The 16,529-nt window shown below is 41.1% G+C and overlaps 1 protein-coding gene across 11 annotated transcripts in view; it reads right to left on the reverse strand.

Moving 5' to 3' along the window:
- Positions 1-216: 216 nt before the first annotated feature.
- Positions 217-16,529, reverse strand: part of NBEA (neurobeachin) — a 354,996-nt gene continuing 338,683 nt past the window's right edge. For 4 of the 11 annotated variants that reach the window (XM_035114666.2, XM_060273784.1, XM_035114659.2 and 1 more), the window contains 4 exons: positions 7,445-7,546; positions 5,230-5,426; positions 4,577-4,728; positions 232-2,160 (listed from right to left, as the gene is read on the reverse strand). In XM_035114666.2, the coding sequence (XP_034970557.1) occupies positions 2,070-2,160; positions 4,577-4,728; positions 5,230-5,426; positions 7,445-7,546 (542 nt within the window). In that variant the 3' untranslated portion in view covers positions 232-2,069. Of the gene's footprint in view, positions 2,161-4,576; positions 4,729-5,229; positions 5,427-7,444; positions 7,547-16,529 lie in introns of all 11 variants that reach the window. The other 7 variants (XM_060273783.1, XM_060273785.1, XM_035114663.2 and 4 more) reach the window with 3 other exon arrangements.

Genomic DNA, 16,529 nt, shown 5'->3' on the forward strand with positions numbered 1-16,529 from the left:
CTGTTTGTTATTTATTGGACTTGCCTTTATGAATTCTGCAATGTTTTAGTTACTTTTTTCCTATATATTTTTATTATCTTATTTCATTGTTTCCCACTCTGGGGTTGAAATGTTCCATGGAAACTGGCTTATAAATACTTGTGTGGGGATGGGGGTCTGGAGTCTGGCAGTGGCTCTGGGAGGTCTTAGTCAGGGTCCTTCTCCATGGACCACTCCTGAGCTTATGGATGGATTGCATCTTTCTGAGTTAATTTTGCAGGCACTGCATCTGACTAAAAATTAGAATTTCCTTTTCCACTAGCATCATGACATTTGGGTCAAATGTTCAATAAAAAGAGAAGCAATCCATGAATTCTTTGCATATTTTATTTTTCTTTTTGATTTCCAACTCACACACATCTGGCATATTTTACATCTTTGCAATAAAACATGGTTACAATAGCTTAAGGAATTTATATATCCAAAATATTTCACCATGATCTTGAGATGAAATGAACTTATCTTCCAGATGTTCAATATTCTCCCAATTCTAAGCTAAAAACTCAAGATATTGCTTACAGACCAATGATGAATAACTTAATCATTACATTGATTCCCCATGATTTCAGAATTTTATAAATACAAACAACAATGAAGAAGGTATTTAGTGCTAAAACTTACTAATACAAGGTGGAGAACAAATAAGAATCACATCAATAAATAATGATATGTTTCTGGTGCCAGTACAAAGAATCCGTTACCTTGTTTTTATCTTTTTTAAATAAATGACTGCAAGTGAGTGTAAAGTCTGAGAAAATTACATTCCTGTTACATGCCTCATAGCCCTACCGACACAATATGTACATCTATGACAATACAGTCACCAAATATACAAAGAAGAAACATGAAGTAAAGTGTATATACCCCTGGGTGTGTTACTTGATCCGTAGAATGTGCGGCAAATTATCCTGATAGTCATCGTTACAGTATTGTCAGACATGAAGTGCCGTCAACAGAGAATGTGGCTTAACGCGTGACTTTCAGAAGAATGTAAAAGAACAACCCCAATGAAGCTAAGGTCCTTTTTAACCAAGCTTTATTTCCAAGGAAATGAAGAGAAAATCTTAATTGCTCTCTCCCTGCAATGTACAGTATGCCAAATGTGATGAATCTAGAAGTCTAGCACTCTTGCTTTGGTGGGAGTCATTAAGCACGCAAGCATCCTCATCTCTCTTCCGTGCTCCTGCCTTTCTATCGCGGTACTAAATTAATAAAGGAAGGATTTTCTCTTCCTCTTACAACGCATAAATATGGCAAACAATGGCTTCACATCCAAATGCTTCATGTCATAAGCAAAAACTCCACTTAGAAGGGGGGTGGCTTGAGATTGAAAAGAGCAAACCATATTTCAGTGGCAATGACAAAACTGCGGCTTGTGCCCCATTTCAACCCTTAAATGCAAGCTGGGCCCTTAGGCAGTTCACTTCAACCTGTGAATGTCGCCGTTTCACCAAGACATTCAGGTTTAAAGTACATGCAAGTTGTAACTCCACAATAAAGTTAAGAAACATTTTTTTTGTTCTTTATACAAGGTTTTACTTTTACAAAAGTATCCCTTTAAAGTTAAGATGTGCATCTGATGTACAAAGTATCAAACGTAGTTTTTTTTAAATCCTTTTAATTATTATTTTCAGCTTGAAAAGAGGCTGGAAATGGGAAATGTATGCTAGGTTCATGGCTCCAAACATTGTAACAACCGGACACAAGTTTCCTCAGAATATTCAAAAGTCTCTTGTGACGTGTTCTCTACTAGCTTTTCTCAGTAAACAAAGGTATATGAAATAATTACCAAAACATCTCCTAAGTCATTATAATTTACATGATACAAGCTCATTTCTGCAGCAGCTGGTGTTCGGTTGTGAAAAAACACACAAAGTAAAATGGTTGCTGACTACAATGGACAGCTATTGCTGGGTGTAATGGAATGTACAACGGAGGTTGATGCAGACTTGTTTTTCCACCAGAGATTATGCCTTTCAGTAGCACTTGTGCTCTCAATTTCGCCTTTGCTTTCAGTTCTTCACTCCGGTTCAATATCTATTCTGATGCTCATAATGCCACCGATTAAAATCTATATTAAAAGCTACAATGCTACCAGAAGCCATGCCAGTAATTAGAGTCCTGAAAGAGAGACAGAGACACAAACTGTACATACTGAGTTATTTTTTAAAAAATATTCACAGCAGTCAGGTTTTTCCACCCTCAAAATATACTCATGCTGATTCCAAAGATCATAGAATCACATTAGACATACAAGAACAGTGATGGAAATGTGATATTTTGCTACTGCACCTAACATGTTGCACAAGACAGATGTATTTCTGGGCAGGCAAGTGGCTGAAATTAGGGGTTTTTATTGAGCCATGGCTGCCTCCATCTCCCCTCCAGTCTGCTGCTAATGAGAAGCCTTGGTCAATGAAAGCTGAAACCATGCCAACAATGAACCATGGTGAATGCTAGCCAGATTTTTCTTTTTTAAAAATTAAAATTTCACATGTATATCCTGTCCTTCTCCAAAGGAAGTACAGTGGGATAGTCCCATGACCATCTTCACAACAACACTGGGAACAAGGCCGGCTCAAGACATTTAGGCATCTGAGGTGAACCACAAAATCTCCCCCTCCCAGAGAAGAAGGGGTGAGTGAAGATCTACATCAGGAACAAGGGGGCTTGGAATCAAATCAACCTTACCCAGTGGTTGAACTAGGAATAAAAAGCTCTTGCAGGGGGAAAGGGGCCTACTCAGAATCATGCTGGGCGGGTGCAGAGCTCAGGAGACCCCAGAGTGCAGCACTCATCATTTCTCCCCTAGAGTGGGGGGAGACGAGCAGATCCTCTCATTTGCCAAGAGACTGCTATAGAGGCAGCATTGTGGGGGCTACTGAGGAGGCAGCAGATCCGGCCTCCAAGGAGCATGCCGCAGCCATCAATGCTACCACAGAAGTGGCAGGCGATGCATTCCTTGGAGGCCAGATCTGCCCCTGTGGATCCTGCCACCCGAGGTGGTTGCCTCACCTTGCCTAATGGGTGGGCTGGCCCTGCCGGGGAAGGAAGATAGAAATAATGAGTTGCTGACACAGTGAGGCAGTGCTGTGGATTCCCTCCCATCCCCCCACCCCACCCCCAAAACTGGTACGGCTGCTGCTTACCTGAAAGGTGTGGAAGTGGAGCAGGGCAGATGTGAGGTCAAAGCTGTGCAGGTTCACTAGCAGAAATGCTGGGTTGGCTCTGTCAGTGTTTGCCCGCACACCCGTGATCTCACCGCCATCCTGCTGCTACACCATCTGGGTAAGCAGCAGCGATACCGAGTGGCTCCATGGCATCAGCTGCTCATGAAATTAATGCTTGGCTCTTCTAATGTGCATCATAGCTGAGGAGGGGTTTGAACGCGTAACATCCCAAGGGGGTCCAAGCGTGAGAATCTATCTGGTATACCACATTACTACCCACAATCCTGACCATGGGGGTTACAGCTTTATAGCATTAAACCGATGTTTCACAAGTGGGTAAGCTGGCTCTTCACACTCCATTTTGTGTTTGGGTGTAGGGAAAGAAACAAATGCATACAGATTCAGTAGTGGAGAGAGCATGGATATGTAGAATCACCCCAGGGAGGTTCGCCTGGTGCCTTCATTATACTGTAGATGTTTAGGCACCAGGCGAAAACATCTCTCTTCAACCAGGCCTTCGACTGATTACTATTCTAAAGTAAAGGTAAAGGTAAAGGGACCCCTGACCATTACGTCCAGTCGTGACCGACTCTGGGGTTGCGCGCTCATGTCGTGTTATTGGCTGAGGGAGCCGGCGTATAGCTTCCAGGTCATGTGGCCAGCATGACAAAGCCACTTGTGGCGAACCAGAGCAGCACACGGAAACGCCATTTACCTTCCCGCTGTAGCTGCTCTCGCGAGGAAGCCTATTCAGCATAAGGGAAAATCCCTGTAAAAAAGGGATAACTTGGCAGCTATGGTAGCGGTTCCTATTTATCTACTTGCATTTTGACGTGCTTTCGAACTGCTAGGTTGGCAGGAGCTGGGACCGAGCAATGGGAGCGCACCCCGTCACAGGGATTCGAACCGCTGACCTTCTGATCAGCAAGCCCTAGGCTCAGTGGTTTAACCCACAGCGCCACCTGGGTCCCTATTCTACTCTACAGCCTTTTAAATGTGTCTGTGGGTGGGAAGGGCGTGGTATTGTTTGGTTTTAATTATTTACATGTGTTTTTATCTTCTATTTTTTTCTGTGAACCGCCCTGAGATCTTACGATGAAGGGCGGGTATATAAATTTAATAAATAATAACAATAATCTCCGCCTTTCAAATGTAAGGAAGTAGGAGCCCAGTCAAAAATGCATGAGAAGTCTCATGTAATGCAGCAGAATTGAATAAGAAAATTAGAAGCTGTACTGCTTAATCCAGAAACCATGAAGAGGTGAATTGTATTGTGTGTTTCAAAGAGAGGCTGAATTACAGGGGGGGGGACAAATAAAATGTGCAAGTTTGAAGAGGCTCACTGCTTCTCTTGGGTTGCAACTTACCTCTGATCATGAGACAGGTCCATTGCCCTAATGCCAGCATCACAGCCAGGGTAAATGTAGAGCTGCTTGAAGTCACAAGCCTGCCATACTTCCACGACTCCATTATCACCACCCGTAACCAGGTTCTGCCCATCGCTGCTCAGGAGGATAGCCTACAGATGAGTCAAAGTGAGTAGAGACATTAAATGCTGTGTAGACTAATACAAACAGCTTTCCTTGTCCAGCCTAGGAGAGAAGCAAAGAAGGCTTTACTGGAAGTCACCATGGATCATTTCTGACTTTGCCCTGCAACAAAGGTGCCATCAGTAACACCCCAAGAACTCCCTTTACTCTCCCTGAGGTGTCAGTGATGGATTGGACTCCTCAGGGCCCTGTATTCATGTCTTGGCTCCTAGTCAAGGGAGGACAGATGTCAAGCCATGTAAACTTTTAAAGCACAGGCACTTTAAAATCTTTATGTCTAAAACAGATATACAGGAATCAAGTGCTCAGTTTTAAAAACAGAGGGTTCAATTCTAGATTGAATTAGAGCCGAGACTTTTTTTCCAGTAAATGTGATCCCTAATTTTCCAGTGATCACTAATTTCTCATGAGACTTCTTCAAGCATTACTGTTGTTATACATCATAATAAGTTATGAAAGGAAATATTTACCCTGGTTGAGTCGTTTACTTCCATCTGTGCCAAGAGTTTTCCATTAATGCTGAAATTGCTGAACCTGCCTCGTTCATAGTAGATGATACAGTGGCCTTCACTAGATACTGAAATCAGGCGAGGATACAAGCAGTTTTCTGTTCCTTCAAGTGCTCTCAGCAAATCTCCAGTAATTGTGTGCACCAGGCAAGGTCCTTCTGTATATTGACAAATAATACAGTATATATAACAGAAAGGCACACAATTTAGTTAAATTATGCCAAATGCATACAGAGATGGCACATATTGATATATAAACAGTGAAAGAATGTGCAGGGGAAACAATGTCTCTGACGCTTCAGCAAAGTGAAATATACATTTAAACAGTGAATCGCTTTCAAGTAGTGTGCACATGTGTGTGTGTGTATATTTTCACATTCCCATTGCTGAGCAGAATAATCCCAGCCCACAAATCTGATGCCGGAAGAGGTTAGGAATCAGGTGACGGTTCCTTCCGGCCAACAAACAGGAAAAATGCTGCTGAGGAGGTTACATCCAGCACAGAGGCTTCCAATACACCCCCAGAAACATCCACCAGTGGTGTTTCTGCAGGCAATAGCTGCTACTATAGTTGCCCTCCAATGCTCCAGGGATAAAGTAGATGTAGTTTTGGATATACTTCCCAAGAGGCTCCAGGACTTGGCTCATTAGCTATGCAAGTCTGGAGCTGGTCTAGGCAGTTTCCCCACTGTATACAGTGGTACCTCGGTTTATGAACACAATTGGTTCCGGAAGTCTGTTCATAAACTGAAGCGTTCATAAACTGAAGCGAACTTTCCCATTGAAAGTAATAGAAAGTGGATTAATCTGTTCCAGACAGTCCGCGGAGTACTTAAACTGAAGTGTTCATAAACTGAAGCGAACTTTCCCATTGAAAGTAATGGAAAGTGGATTAATCCGTTCCAGACGGGTCCGCGGAGTACTTAAACTGAAGTGTTCATAAACTGAAGCATGGGTGTAATTGGTTCCGGAAGTCTGTTCATAAACTGAAGCGTTCATAAACTGAAGTGAACTTTCTCATTGAAAGTAATGGAAAATGAATTAATCTGTTCTACATGGGTCCGCAGTGTTCATAAACCGAAGTTCCACTGTACAAATTAGTTGATTTTAAAAAATGGAGGTGGGGAGACACATTGCTTCCCTTACCCTGGTGCCTAATGCAAGCCAGGAGGTCTTTGAAAGTGGTGGATCACCCACCACTTCATTTTCCTACCTCACTTACAATTGTGGTATGAATGTTTAAAATGATATTTTTCTGAAGCAAGTCAGCGGTTTAAGTCATTGCACCCTGTCCATATTTATCAAACATTTAGTATCTGCACAGCAGGGACACTTTGTAGCTGAAGTTTGGTGCTATCTTAAATAGTTGTGTTTGTAACTCTGAATATAAGAGAATGACATACTCCTTTTTGTACCCTACCGTGGCAAGAGATTTGTCATTCTGATACAAAAACCGAGATATTCAATGAATAATATATCCTTTCAGCCACATCTTGGATATCATTATATGAAAATTATCCAGGAAGTAAACTATTACACAGCTTTGTCTTGTTTTTAAGTACGTGTGCTGTGCAGCAGACTAGCTTCTTTGAGACAAATGGTCATGTGGTGATAAATTAGTTGGATTTTAAGGTGCCACAGGACTTTTTTTGTCCCTTTGGCATCAACAGAAAAGCACAGCAGCTCTTCTGGAATCATGCATACAAATTCAATACACAGAATGACTGAGGCATTTTCTTAGATGCATCCATTAAAATCATGATTTGTACACACAGTTTGCAGCAAACCCATTTACTACCTTCCTGCCTCTGGTCCTTCCTTCACTCATAAGCATCATTGATACTCAATTTTCCACACCTCAAAAATTATTCCCGTCCCTACGAGTTTTTAAGAATAAAACTTTCCACTTTCACCAGACAAGCTGAAACTATTCACAAACAATTAATTACTGAATTTTCAATTCAGCAGCTAGGATGCTTGCAAACCTCCATGGGCTCATAGCAGTGGTGGAAGTTTACAAGCAGTAGGCTGGTGGCAGATGAAGCTCTGCAGAGGATACAGAAATTAAAATATATAGCATGTAGGATAATGAGAGGAGGATGAAATTACACTTATCCTGAGTCAAATCTTACTGATGAGGAAGTTTCAATTTGTAAGACTAAAATTGACAACTGACCTTTAGCACCACTTATGACAAGTCCCAGTTCGGCACACACTGATACGCAGACAACTTCGTGATCGTGACCAGTCAGAACGGCTCTGGGAGCAGGATAATCACCTAAAACAAATCACACACAAAAAGGTAAAACATCTCACATAAAATATAATTAATTAGTAACAAATTAGATTCAAACTGTCCATTTCAGTTTCTTTTCCCAGTCCTGAGTTCAGTTCCTCACATTTCCACATCTATTTGCAAAACAATTTTTTATAGAATTTCACAGACTCACACAATCATAGAATTGTAGAGTTGGAAGGGACCACAAGGGTTATCTGGTCCAGGAATCTTTTGCCCTGCATTGGGCTAGAACCTATGACCCTGAGATTATGAATCCTGTGTTCTACCAACTGAGCCATTTTATGCATCTTTGTATCTAATTTCGTCCAACATACACACTTTTGCAAACCAATTCCTTAATCTACATTCCCCCAATCTATGCTTTTTAATGCACACTTTACATGCATTTTCATAGATATTACTTGGCTGGAGAAATGAATCGCAAAATTCAGAGAAATGTGAAATTTGAAGTATAGCTATGTTTCAGTTTCTGTATTGTTTCAAGAAGTGGTAGATTCACATTCAAGTGCAAACTGAACTGAATGTCTCCTACATCTCTGGGCAAGACTAACATTTCCTTCTTGTTTTCCTTCCTAACATTGGTTTAGACATTATGATCCCTGCCAAGGTGAGTTGTTATGGTCTTCTCCATGAGAACTCACTTGCAGCGAGGAAACAATGAGAGAGTTCCTTGGGTAATGGCCAGCAATGGCCAGCTGCTATATTCTTAGAAGCTTGAAGAGAGGTTTTGAATTTTGATACTGGTCACGAAGAGTCGGACACGACTAAACGACTAAACAACAACAACAACAACAAGAAGTAACTATATTTCTTTTGTTCTTACATTATGCTTCTTCAGGAAGCACAGAACTAACTAACTAACTAACTAACTAACTAACTAACTAACTATAATCACTTATAAGACATGTGGTGTGTTCTAGTATTTTAAACTCCAGCCATGAGATTTAGAAATGTAAGCATGGTTTGAAAATAAGCTTTTAAAATAAATATTGGATTGCAATGTACATTCATATGACACTAGGACCAGAGGTTTGGGAAACATCTTTTTAACATAATAATAACAACAACAAAATCACAATAAAATGCTAGGTACTATAATTTGCACCAAAAAGAAAAAGAATAGATTGAAAAGAATTATTTTAAGTGGCACAGTCAACACACTTATATTTATGATACAGGCAGGATTAGTCAGCAAGACTTTGCCACTCCAAACAACTGCAATTTTCCAGAGGGTATGGGTGCAAATCTAAGATTACTTGCAACAGGGCACACCTGTTACTTTGCCCAATATATTGGTGTGATCACTTGTGTTCTATGTGCTGCCTAGCCAGGCTGCCTAATTATGGATGATGCCTATCTTGGTTTCACAACACCTTGGCTGGTGCTTATTTAGTCACTTATAGACTGCCTTTCATTGTGAAAACAAGGCCATTTGCTAAATAAAACCAGTTTTATAAATAACAATAAAACATAAGCCAGAATATCCAGAGTTCAGTAATGCAAGTAGAAAGGGAATTCTGTTCATATTTCTCTCTGTGTGTTTCACATTCTTTCTTACTTAAGCTCTACAGGAATACATTGGCAGTAACATTATGAAGGGTCAAATTACTATGAAAGCCATGAAAGCTTTTGGCCAAGATGTGGATCAGGCTCTGTCAAATGTTCCCAAACTGGAACAACTGTGTTGGGCTTTCCTGCTTTCTATTAAACTTTGTCATGTGTGGGTTTCTTGGCTCAATCTAGCCTCCTGTTCAAAGGTCCCATAGGGTGTGGACTGATCTTGCAAGGCTTTGGAATATGGAGGAATTTGCTTCAATGAAGTGAGTTAGAATAGCCAAAAAGCAGGATCCTTTCAGAATGGGTCAGTTTTGACATTAGGTCAATAGGTGACTTGGGAGGGACTCCTCATGTTAGTACTCCACCTGCATGAGCAGTATAACATTAAAGTTATGCACTCATGTGAAAGGTCAGCTCTTCTGTGAACCCACCACACCCACGTGCTACAGTCTGATCAGGTCTTCCACTGTCCACCCATTTCTATTGATAGCAGAGAACCTCTGTACATTTTGAATATGTTCTTTGGGTCATGATTGCATGATTGCAATTAGCATGCTCTATTTGTTTATATAAATAGCAGGCTCAGGGAAGCTTGAACAGCTCAGGGCTATGGGGATAGAAGGGAGAAACTACCCCTCTCTCTCTCCCTACCTCTCCCTCCCTCCCTGACAAGGCTCCCATTTTTGAAGCTGCTGTTTGCATTTCAATGGAAGCTTCCATTGAGATCAAAAGAGCCTTCCCTTGAAATGCAAATAGGAACTTCATAGAAACCTTTTTTTTGGGGGGGGGGGGGTAAAACCATGCAAGAGAGAAAGAGTTAAACCTTCTCTGCCCACCTCTTCATAATCCTAAAGTTGTTCAGGCATCCTCACAGCTGTTACTTACATAACAACAACAACAAACAACAACAACAACAACAACAACAACAACAACACTGTGCATATTAATTGCATGTGCACAATGTCGTGTCTAGTTTGCTGTTTGATCCATGCTTTAGAGTTGATTCAATGTATATTAATTGACGTGCAGAAACAAATTATGATTTTTGAAGTACACCAAACACATAGCAGAGATTGTAAAGGAATCTTGTCTAAAAACATGATTACTGATACCATGCTGCCCCCAAACTGCCCCATGACAACTTTCCAGTCATATATTAATTGTAAGTGTAATTCTGAAAATGGCCACTTTTGATGTGTTCCTATGTGCACTTTGGGAAACATTCTGGGTGGTATTCAACTGTGTTTTACTCAGAATAAACCCATTAAAATTAATGGACATAGCTAAGTTACAGCCATTAATAACAATAGGTCTACTCTGAGTAAAACTTAGTTCAATAATAATAATAATAATTTATTATTTATACCCCGCCCATCTGGCCAGGTTCCCCCAGTCACTCTGGGTGGCTTCCAACAAAAAATTAAAATACAGAAATCCATCAAACATTAAAAGCTTCCCTAAACCACCCCCCAGGTTGAAAAAACCCAAAAACCTAAGATTTCTCCACATGTGTAATAAATGCATCCATGGTTGACATCACTTGCACAACAGGATTAAGTTTGCAAGGGGAAGTGTACATTTGGAATTTCTTAAGTCTTAACGTATCACTTTTCAAGCAAAAAAAGAGTTGTTTAGAAACAGGTTTTGTTGTATGTCTCAGATTATCCACCACTTGCAATAAATTAAACTCAGTCCAAACCTCCATTTCAAAATAAACAGATACATATTTGCCATGGAGAACAAAGACCCATATGCGCGTAGAAAAGAGCCAGGGAAGAACAAGGTTATTACAGAATTTGGGATGTACATGGAGACGATAAGGAAAAGTGAGAGTAGTTTCCCTGTTGCGAAGGAGTATGCAGACACCAGCACTGTCTGAAAGGATTGTGTGTGTGTGACAGTGAAAACGAGAAGGAAGCTAGGAAAGACTGCAATACATCTGTTCTGTGTCTCAGGGCAGGATGTGTAAGGTTTTGATAGGAAGGGGCCGTTTCTGTGGTTTACTGCATGTTTAGTTGACTCTCTCTTGCTAGCATAAGGGAGATGGGGGTGAAAAATAGAAATTATGTAAAGGAATGATGTTTGCATCCTTTCACCTTTCCTGACACAACAGCCCATTACAGGGAATGACTACAATAAATGACTGCAATTTTTAAAAGTCTAGTGGCATTTGTGCATATGCTACGTGAAGCATTTGATTAGAGATGGGCAACTTGTTCAGCACACAGAGTCATATAGGAAACACATCAGGAGACAAAGAGTCTCGGCTCAATTGCATATTTCAGAAAGATGCTAAACTACAGCTGGCAGAGGGCTTGAACTTATTCTACAATATTCTTATTTTGGAATTGCTATTCTCAAATGTGCATTACTTGAGTTGGCCCTTGAAAAACCTTGAGAGTTTTTTTGACAGTTGAAAGGAAAGCAAAGAAAGGCAAACCAGCCTATTATCTCTATTATGTATGATTCTGGAATACCAAACACACAGTTCTCACTGAAGCTGCAGGTTATCTATAATTAAATTGAATCAGTACTGTGATCCACTTCATTTGCCAAGGCAAGAGCCCACGAGGACCAATATGGTCCCTGAAAGCAATTTTTAAAAGAAATCCTAGCTATACTATGCTTTCCAAAGCCTTTAGAATCAATCATAGCTTTGCAATAACAGTGAGTATCATTTCACCCTTTAGGGACAAATGAAAGAAAATACAGTTTTAATCAGAGATATATTCTTCCAACAAAGCCACTGTATGGGGGAGGAAATCTCACCCCACATTACATTTCACTGCAAAAGGCAGAATGTCATGGACCTTAGCAATCATTCACAATCCAGTAAAATATTCTGTCACCAGCACATCACCACTGATAGATGCAGCGAGAGGTTAAAGGCTGTGGCAACAGGGGAGCTGCAGGTGAAACTTGACCACTGTGAATTGAAACAGCATCACTTTGAACTAACAGTAATTTCCCCAACGTGGCACCTCTGTATCTGCAGTAGAATCACTTTAGGGTAAAATGATAAAATATACGAGACCAAGCTACTAAAACAGTTCCCTCAATGTAGTTTAAAATAAGAAGCTCGCTTTTGTTCTCCGCAACGGGCATAATATGTGATTTGATTTCTGTGGAAGAACGAACGTCTCCCAATTCTAAACAGATAAATATTAGTAATCTTTTTTAATATTCTGAGATGTTCTCGTTTCCTTGCAACCCAATATTTCAGGTGCAATGGAAACCTTCCTCTCTCCTGCCGCACCCCAGTTTTAGAAAGCACAGAAGTAACACTGCCAAAAGTACAATGGGAACAGTTGTTTTAAAAAGCAGGAGCCATCAATGCATCTCATTCTTGGCAGAACAGTTTTCTTATCTGAAGAAAACCAAGAACACTGAAAACTAAGCATTTATACAATCACCTATAGACCAGGTAGAGGCAACAAAAGATCCTGAGGATCAAATCCCAGGGAAGCACTGTTCCTTACTTTTCTCTGCAACAACCTACCTGTGGGTAAGCAGCCTAGGTCTTTCTGGGCTGGAGATAACCAGCAGGCCTGACATTGCTATTCCTATTCTGGTCTAGGAAAGTGAAGGCTCAGACACATGAAAGCACTGCATTTTAATAATGCAGCATATAGAAAACAGGTGTGTGTTCCTGGCTCCCTCCATTCCCCATGTTTCTTCTGCTCCCTCGCTTCCCACACATGCAGAATGGGCAGATACCCATTCCAATTCACTGTGCTGTTTTGGGGGAGGAGAGGGAGGTCACAGCAGGATTTGCTGCTGCCACCACCTCTCCTCTCAGAGTCTCTTTCCTATTTTCATTGTGAATGATGGGCTGGAAGAGAAGCTATTCTGACAAGAAATCCAACAATGAACACTGGGAATGCCATATTGTGCCTTGTTACAAGCCATGGCCTGAAGTGGGTTCGCACCTGCCCTATGACTATTTCTTGGGCTCTGATAGGAAGCTCCCTTAGGCCCTGGGGAGTTAATATCTGTGTCCCCACTCTTGATAAGCAGCTGAAATGTTGCACCAAACCTGGGGTTGCATCTGCCCCTCAATGAACAGGAAATAAGGCATACAAAATTCACATGGCTATATTTTTGTGGGAGGAAACGGTGAAATACAAGGGGCACAAGCATGTATGCAAGTCTGGCTGCAAACACAGATATGTGAGTCTATAACTGTGTGACCTTTTTCATTAAGCAATCAAAAGTCAATTTACCCCTGAGTTGGCCTAACACAGTTTCAATGTGATTTTGAAGAAACTACACTGCAAACAACATATCTGAGTGTGCAAACAAAGCCTGCTGTACTAGCCACCTCCCAAATAACATGAAGTCAGAAGAAATAAAATGTACAAATGCAGGGGATGTTTTAAATCTAATGATCTTCTCCTTCCAATTTATTTAGAGAGTCTTTTAGATTTGAAATATTTACTTACAAGTGACTTAAAATACCTTGAAAAGTGTTATTCAAAAAATCAATGTTGCTCTCTCCCTGGAATTCTTTATAGACACATTTAGTATTTCCAATGCACCGGGCTGTTTACTACAGTCATTTATTGAAGTACTGAAGTTTCCCTTTAAGTATATGCCTTTAAGGGATATTTCCTATAATTGGTCCACAAACTGAGCTTTGGGCTGCTTGACACAACATGCTCATAGTGCTCAATGCTAGCACTATGAGGGAAAGCAACCTCTGGTGACTATCTGGTATGTAATGAGAAATGTCAAGTCCCAAGATCAATGAAGTTTCAGACTCTGGGGACACAACAGGAATAGCATTGATCCTTTTAAAGAAACCAGTCAAAGGCTGAACGCAATATATTGCACAGATAGGCTCAAGAGGATAAGCGGCCAAGTCCAGCAGACCTACATGACAAAAAATTCAATCAGCTCTTAGCACAAGCTGCTGGCTCCATTCTCCTTCTTTTCATGCAAGGAGAAGGTTCCAATTAAAGTGTGCAAATTAATTTTTAGCACTTCCAAATTAGTTTCTGAATTTGTGTTGGTTTCAGGAAAAAAACATCTGCCCTTCACTTTCGTTGTTGCAATTTCAGCTATTTGGGTATTTGCTCAAAGATTCAGATTTTTTCCTCAACCTTTTTTTTTTAAATTATGTGAGCATGATATAGCAAGTCATCTATTTAGTGCAGGCTATAGATGCAAAAGAAACGATGCAAATTCATAGTCAGAATTAGATTCACCAAGTTATGGAAATGGTTTAGGTGGAACAGTTTAGTAAATGGTATAATAAACACCTGTTTTCTCTAACTATTACTTTGCATAGCCTGATCCAAAACAGTATCTGGCACAGTGATCCAGGATATCAGCACTTCACATGACCCAGCTTTTACAGGCACTGGACCCTACTCCAAATACTGTACCCTCCTATCATGAAATCTCAAACTGCAGTCTGCACACAAGGGCAAAAATGAATGGGGCTGGGGCATGGAAGGTGCTGAGAATCTATAAGGTAAAGGTAAAGGGACCCCTGACCATTAGGTCCGGTCGTGACCGACTCTGGGGCTGCGCGCTCATCTCGCATTATTGGCCGAGGGAGCCGGCGTATAGCTTCCAGGTCATGTGGCCAGCATGACAAAGCCGCTTCTGGCAAACCATAGCAGCACATGGAAACGCCGTTTACCTTCCCACTGTAGCGGTTCCTATTTATCTACTTGCATTTTGACGTGCTTTCAAACTGCTAGGTTGGCAGGAGCTGGGACCAAGCAATGGGAGCTCACCCCGTCACAGGGATTCGAACCGCCGACCTTCTGATCAGCAAGCCCTAGGCTCAGTGGTTTAACCACAGCGACACCTCAGAGCAGCATATTACAATATTACAATGCTGTAACAGATTTGCCAGCCCTATTGTGGCAAAAGCCAATATAGATTCCTAGTTGCCTAAATAGCTTGAAGCTTCCATGGAGGCCCAACTCCCTCCATATGCTACACAGTCCAGAGCATCAGATTTGTTACTTTAAAAAAATGTAAACTCTTTTCTGCTGGAAATTTTCAAATGTAAGAAGCTTTCAGGGGTTCCAGCTTCAGGGAGCCAAGCCCTCCTCCCCCATATTTTTGGGTAGGAGCCAGCCCCACAATGTCCACAGATTGTGGCGGTGAAGCAACACAACTCCAGTGGGCTGCTCCTTCCCCTCCTGTGGGTGCTGCGGAGGGGAAGGAGGTTTGAAACAGCCTTCTGCTGGCGGTGGTGCCAAGAGGAGGAGGAGGAGCTGCCAGCCATGAAGCCCCTGGCTTGTTGTTGCTGGTTGTTGCACACATTAACTGACACATGCTAATACCCCTCACGGTGCAATTCCATATATGTCTCTTCAGAAGGGTTCAGTGGGGCTTGTTCCCAGTCCCAGGTAAGTTTCATGAATAGCAGAAGAACTAGCAATGGGGCATCTTAACAATGTATATGCAACTAATTTAGTGTCTCTTTTAGAAATGATCATAACAAAAAAATATAGAGGTGAAGGATGTGTCATGTGTACATGCACATGTATGTGAAATTTCAAAATACAGGTTTACAAGTGCTGATTTACCAAAATAAGGAAAGGAGAGACCCTCCTTTATATGATTTTCTGAAACAACTGAAGTTCCTTTTAGTAATTGGATGCACTGAAGCTGAAATTGATAATTAACTGTCTTTCAGCTTAAAGGATCATTAGAAAGTCAAGCACCTAGCCCACATAATTACTGTAACCTGACATTTTTCTTTTGAATTCCTTACCTCCTTATGCTCTGTGATATAAAATATCTTATCTGTGTCTCCAGATGACAGCTTTTGAGAAACTAATCCTTTTCTGAAAATATCATCTGCATCTTCCTTGAGATTCATTTTAAAGATGTTAACTAATTGGATTTAACCTACACTGTACATCTCACTTTCATTTTTCTTACAAGATAAGCCCTAATCTCCTGGCAGTAAGTGTACAGGAACTGTAAATGTTACAAAGAAATATTTCTTAATATAACTGCTCTGTTGACTTAACACTGTGTTGCCCAGTTTAAATATAAGATCTGGGGCTGACCATACTGCCATCACAAGCGGTGGATATTACAGCCACTAATAAAATAAGTGCGGAAACCCTGTGGATTTACAGTCACAGGTCAACAGTATCAAGGAAGTATGATGGAATTAGTTGGGTAGCACTACAATCTTCTTGAAATATCAACAGATCACCTTGCTGGTCCTGTGGCATGGCAAGTGAAGAGGGCCATATATATATTGTTCCTGCACTCATGACCAGATGTTTTGGACTACAACTCCCATCCGCTACAGCCAGCATGGCCAATGATCAGGGATCTTGGGAGGTGTAGTCCAACAATATCTGGAGGGCACCAGTTGGTTACGCCAGCTCTAGAGAGAAGTGCTGGATTACCAAATAGGCACACCTTT

This window comes from Zootoca vivipara, chromosome 4, assembly GCF_963506605.1.
Source record: "Zootoca vivipara chromosome 4, rZooViv1.1, whole genome shotgun sequence".
In the NCBI taxonomy this organism is placed as follows: domain Eukaryota; kingdom Metazoa; phylum Chordata; class Lepidosauria; order Squamata; family Lacertidae; genus Zootoca; species Zootoca vivipara.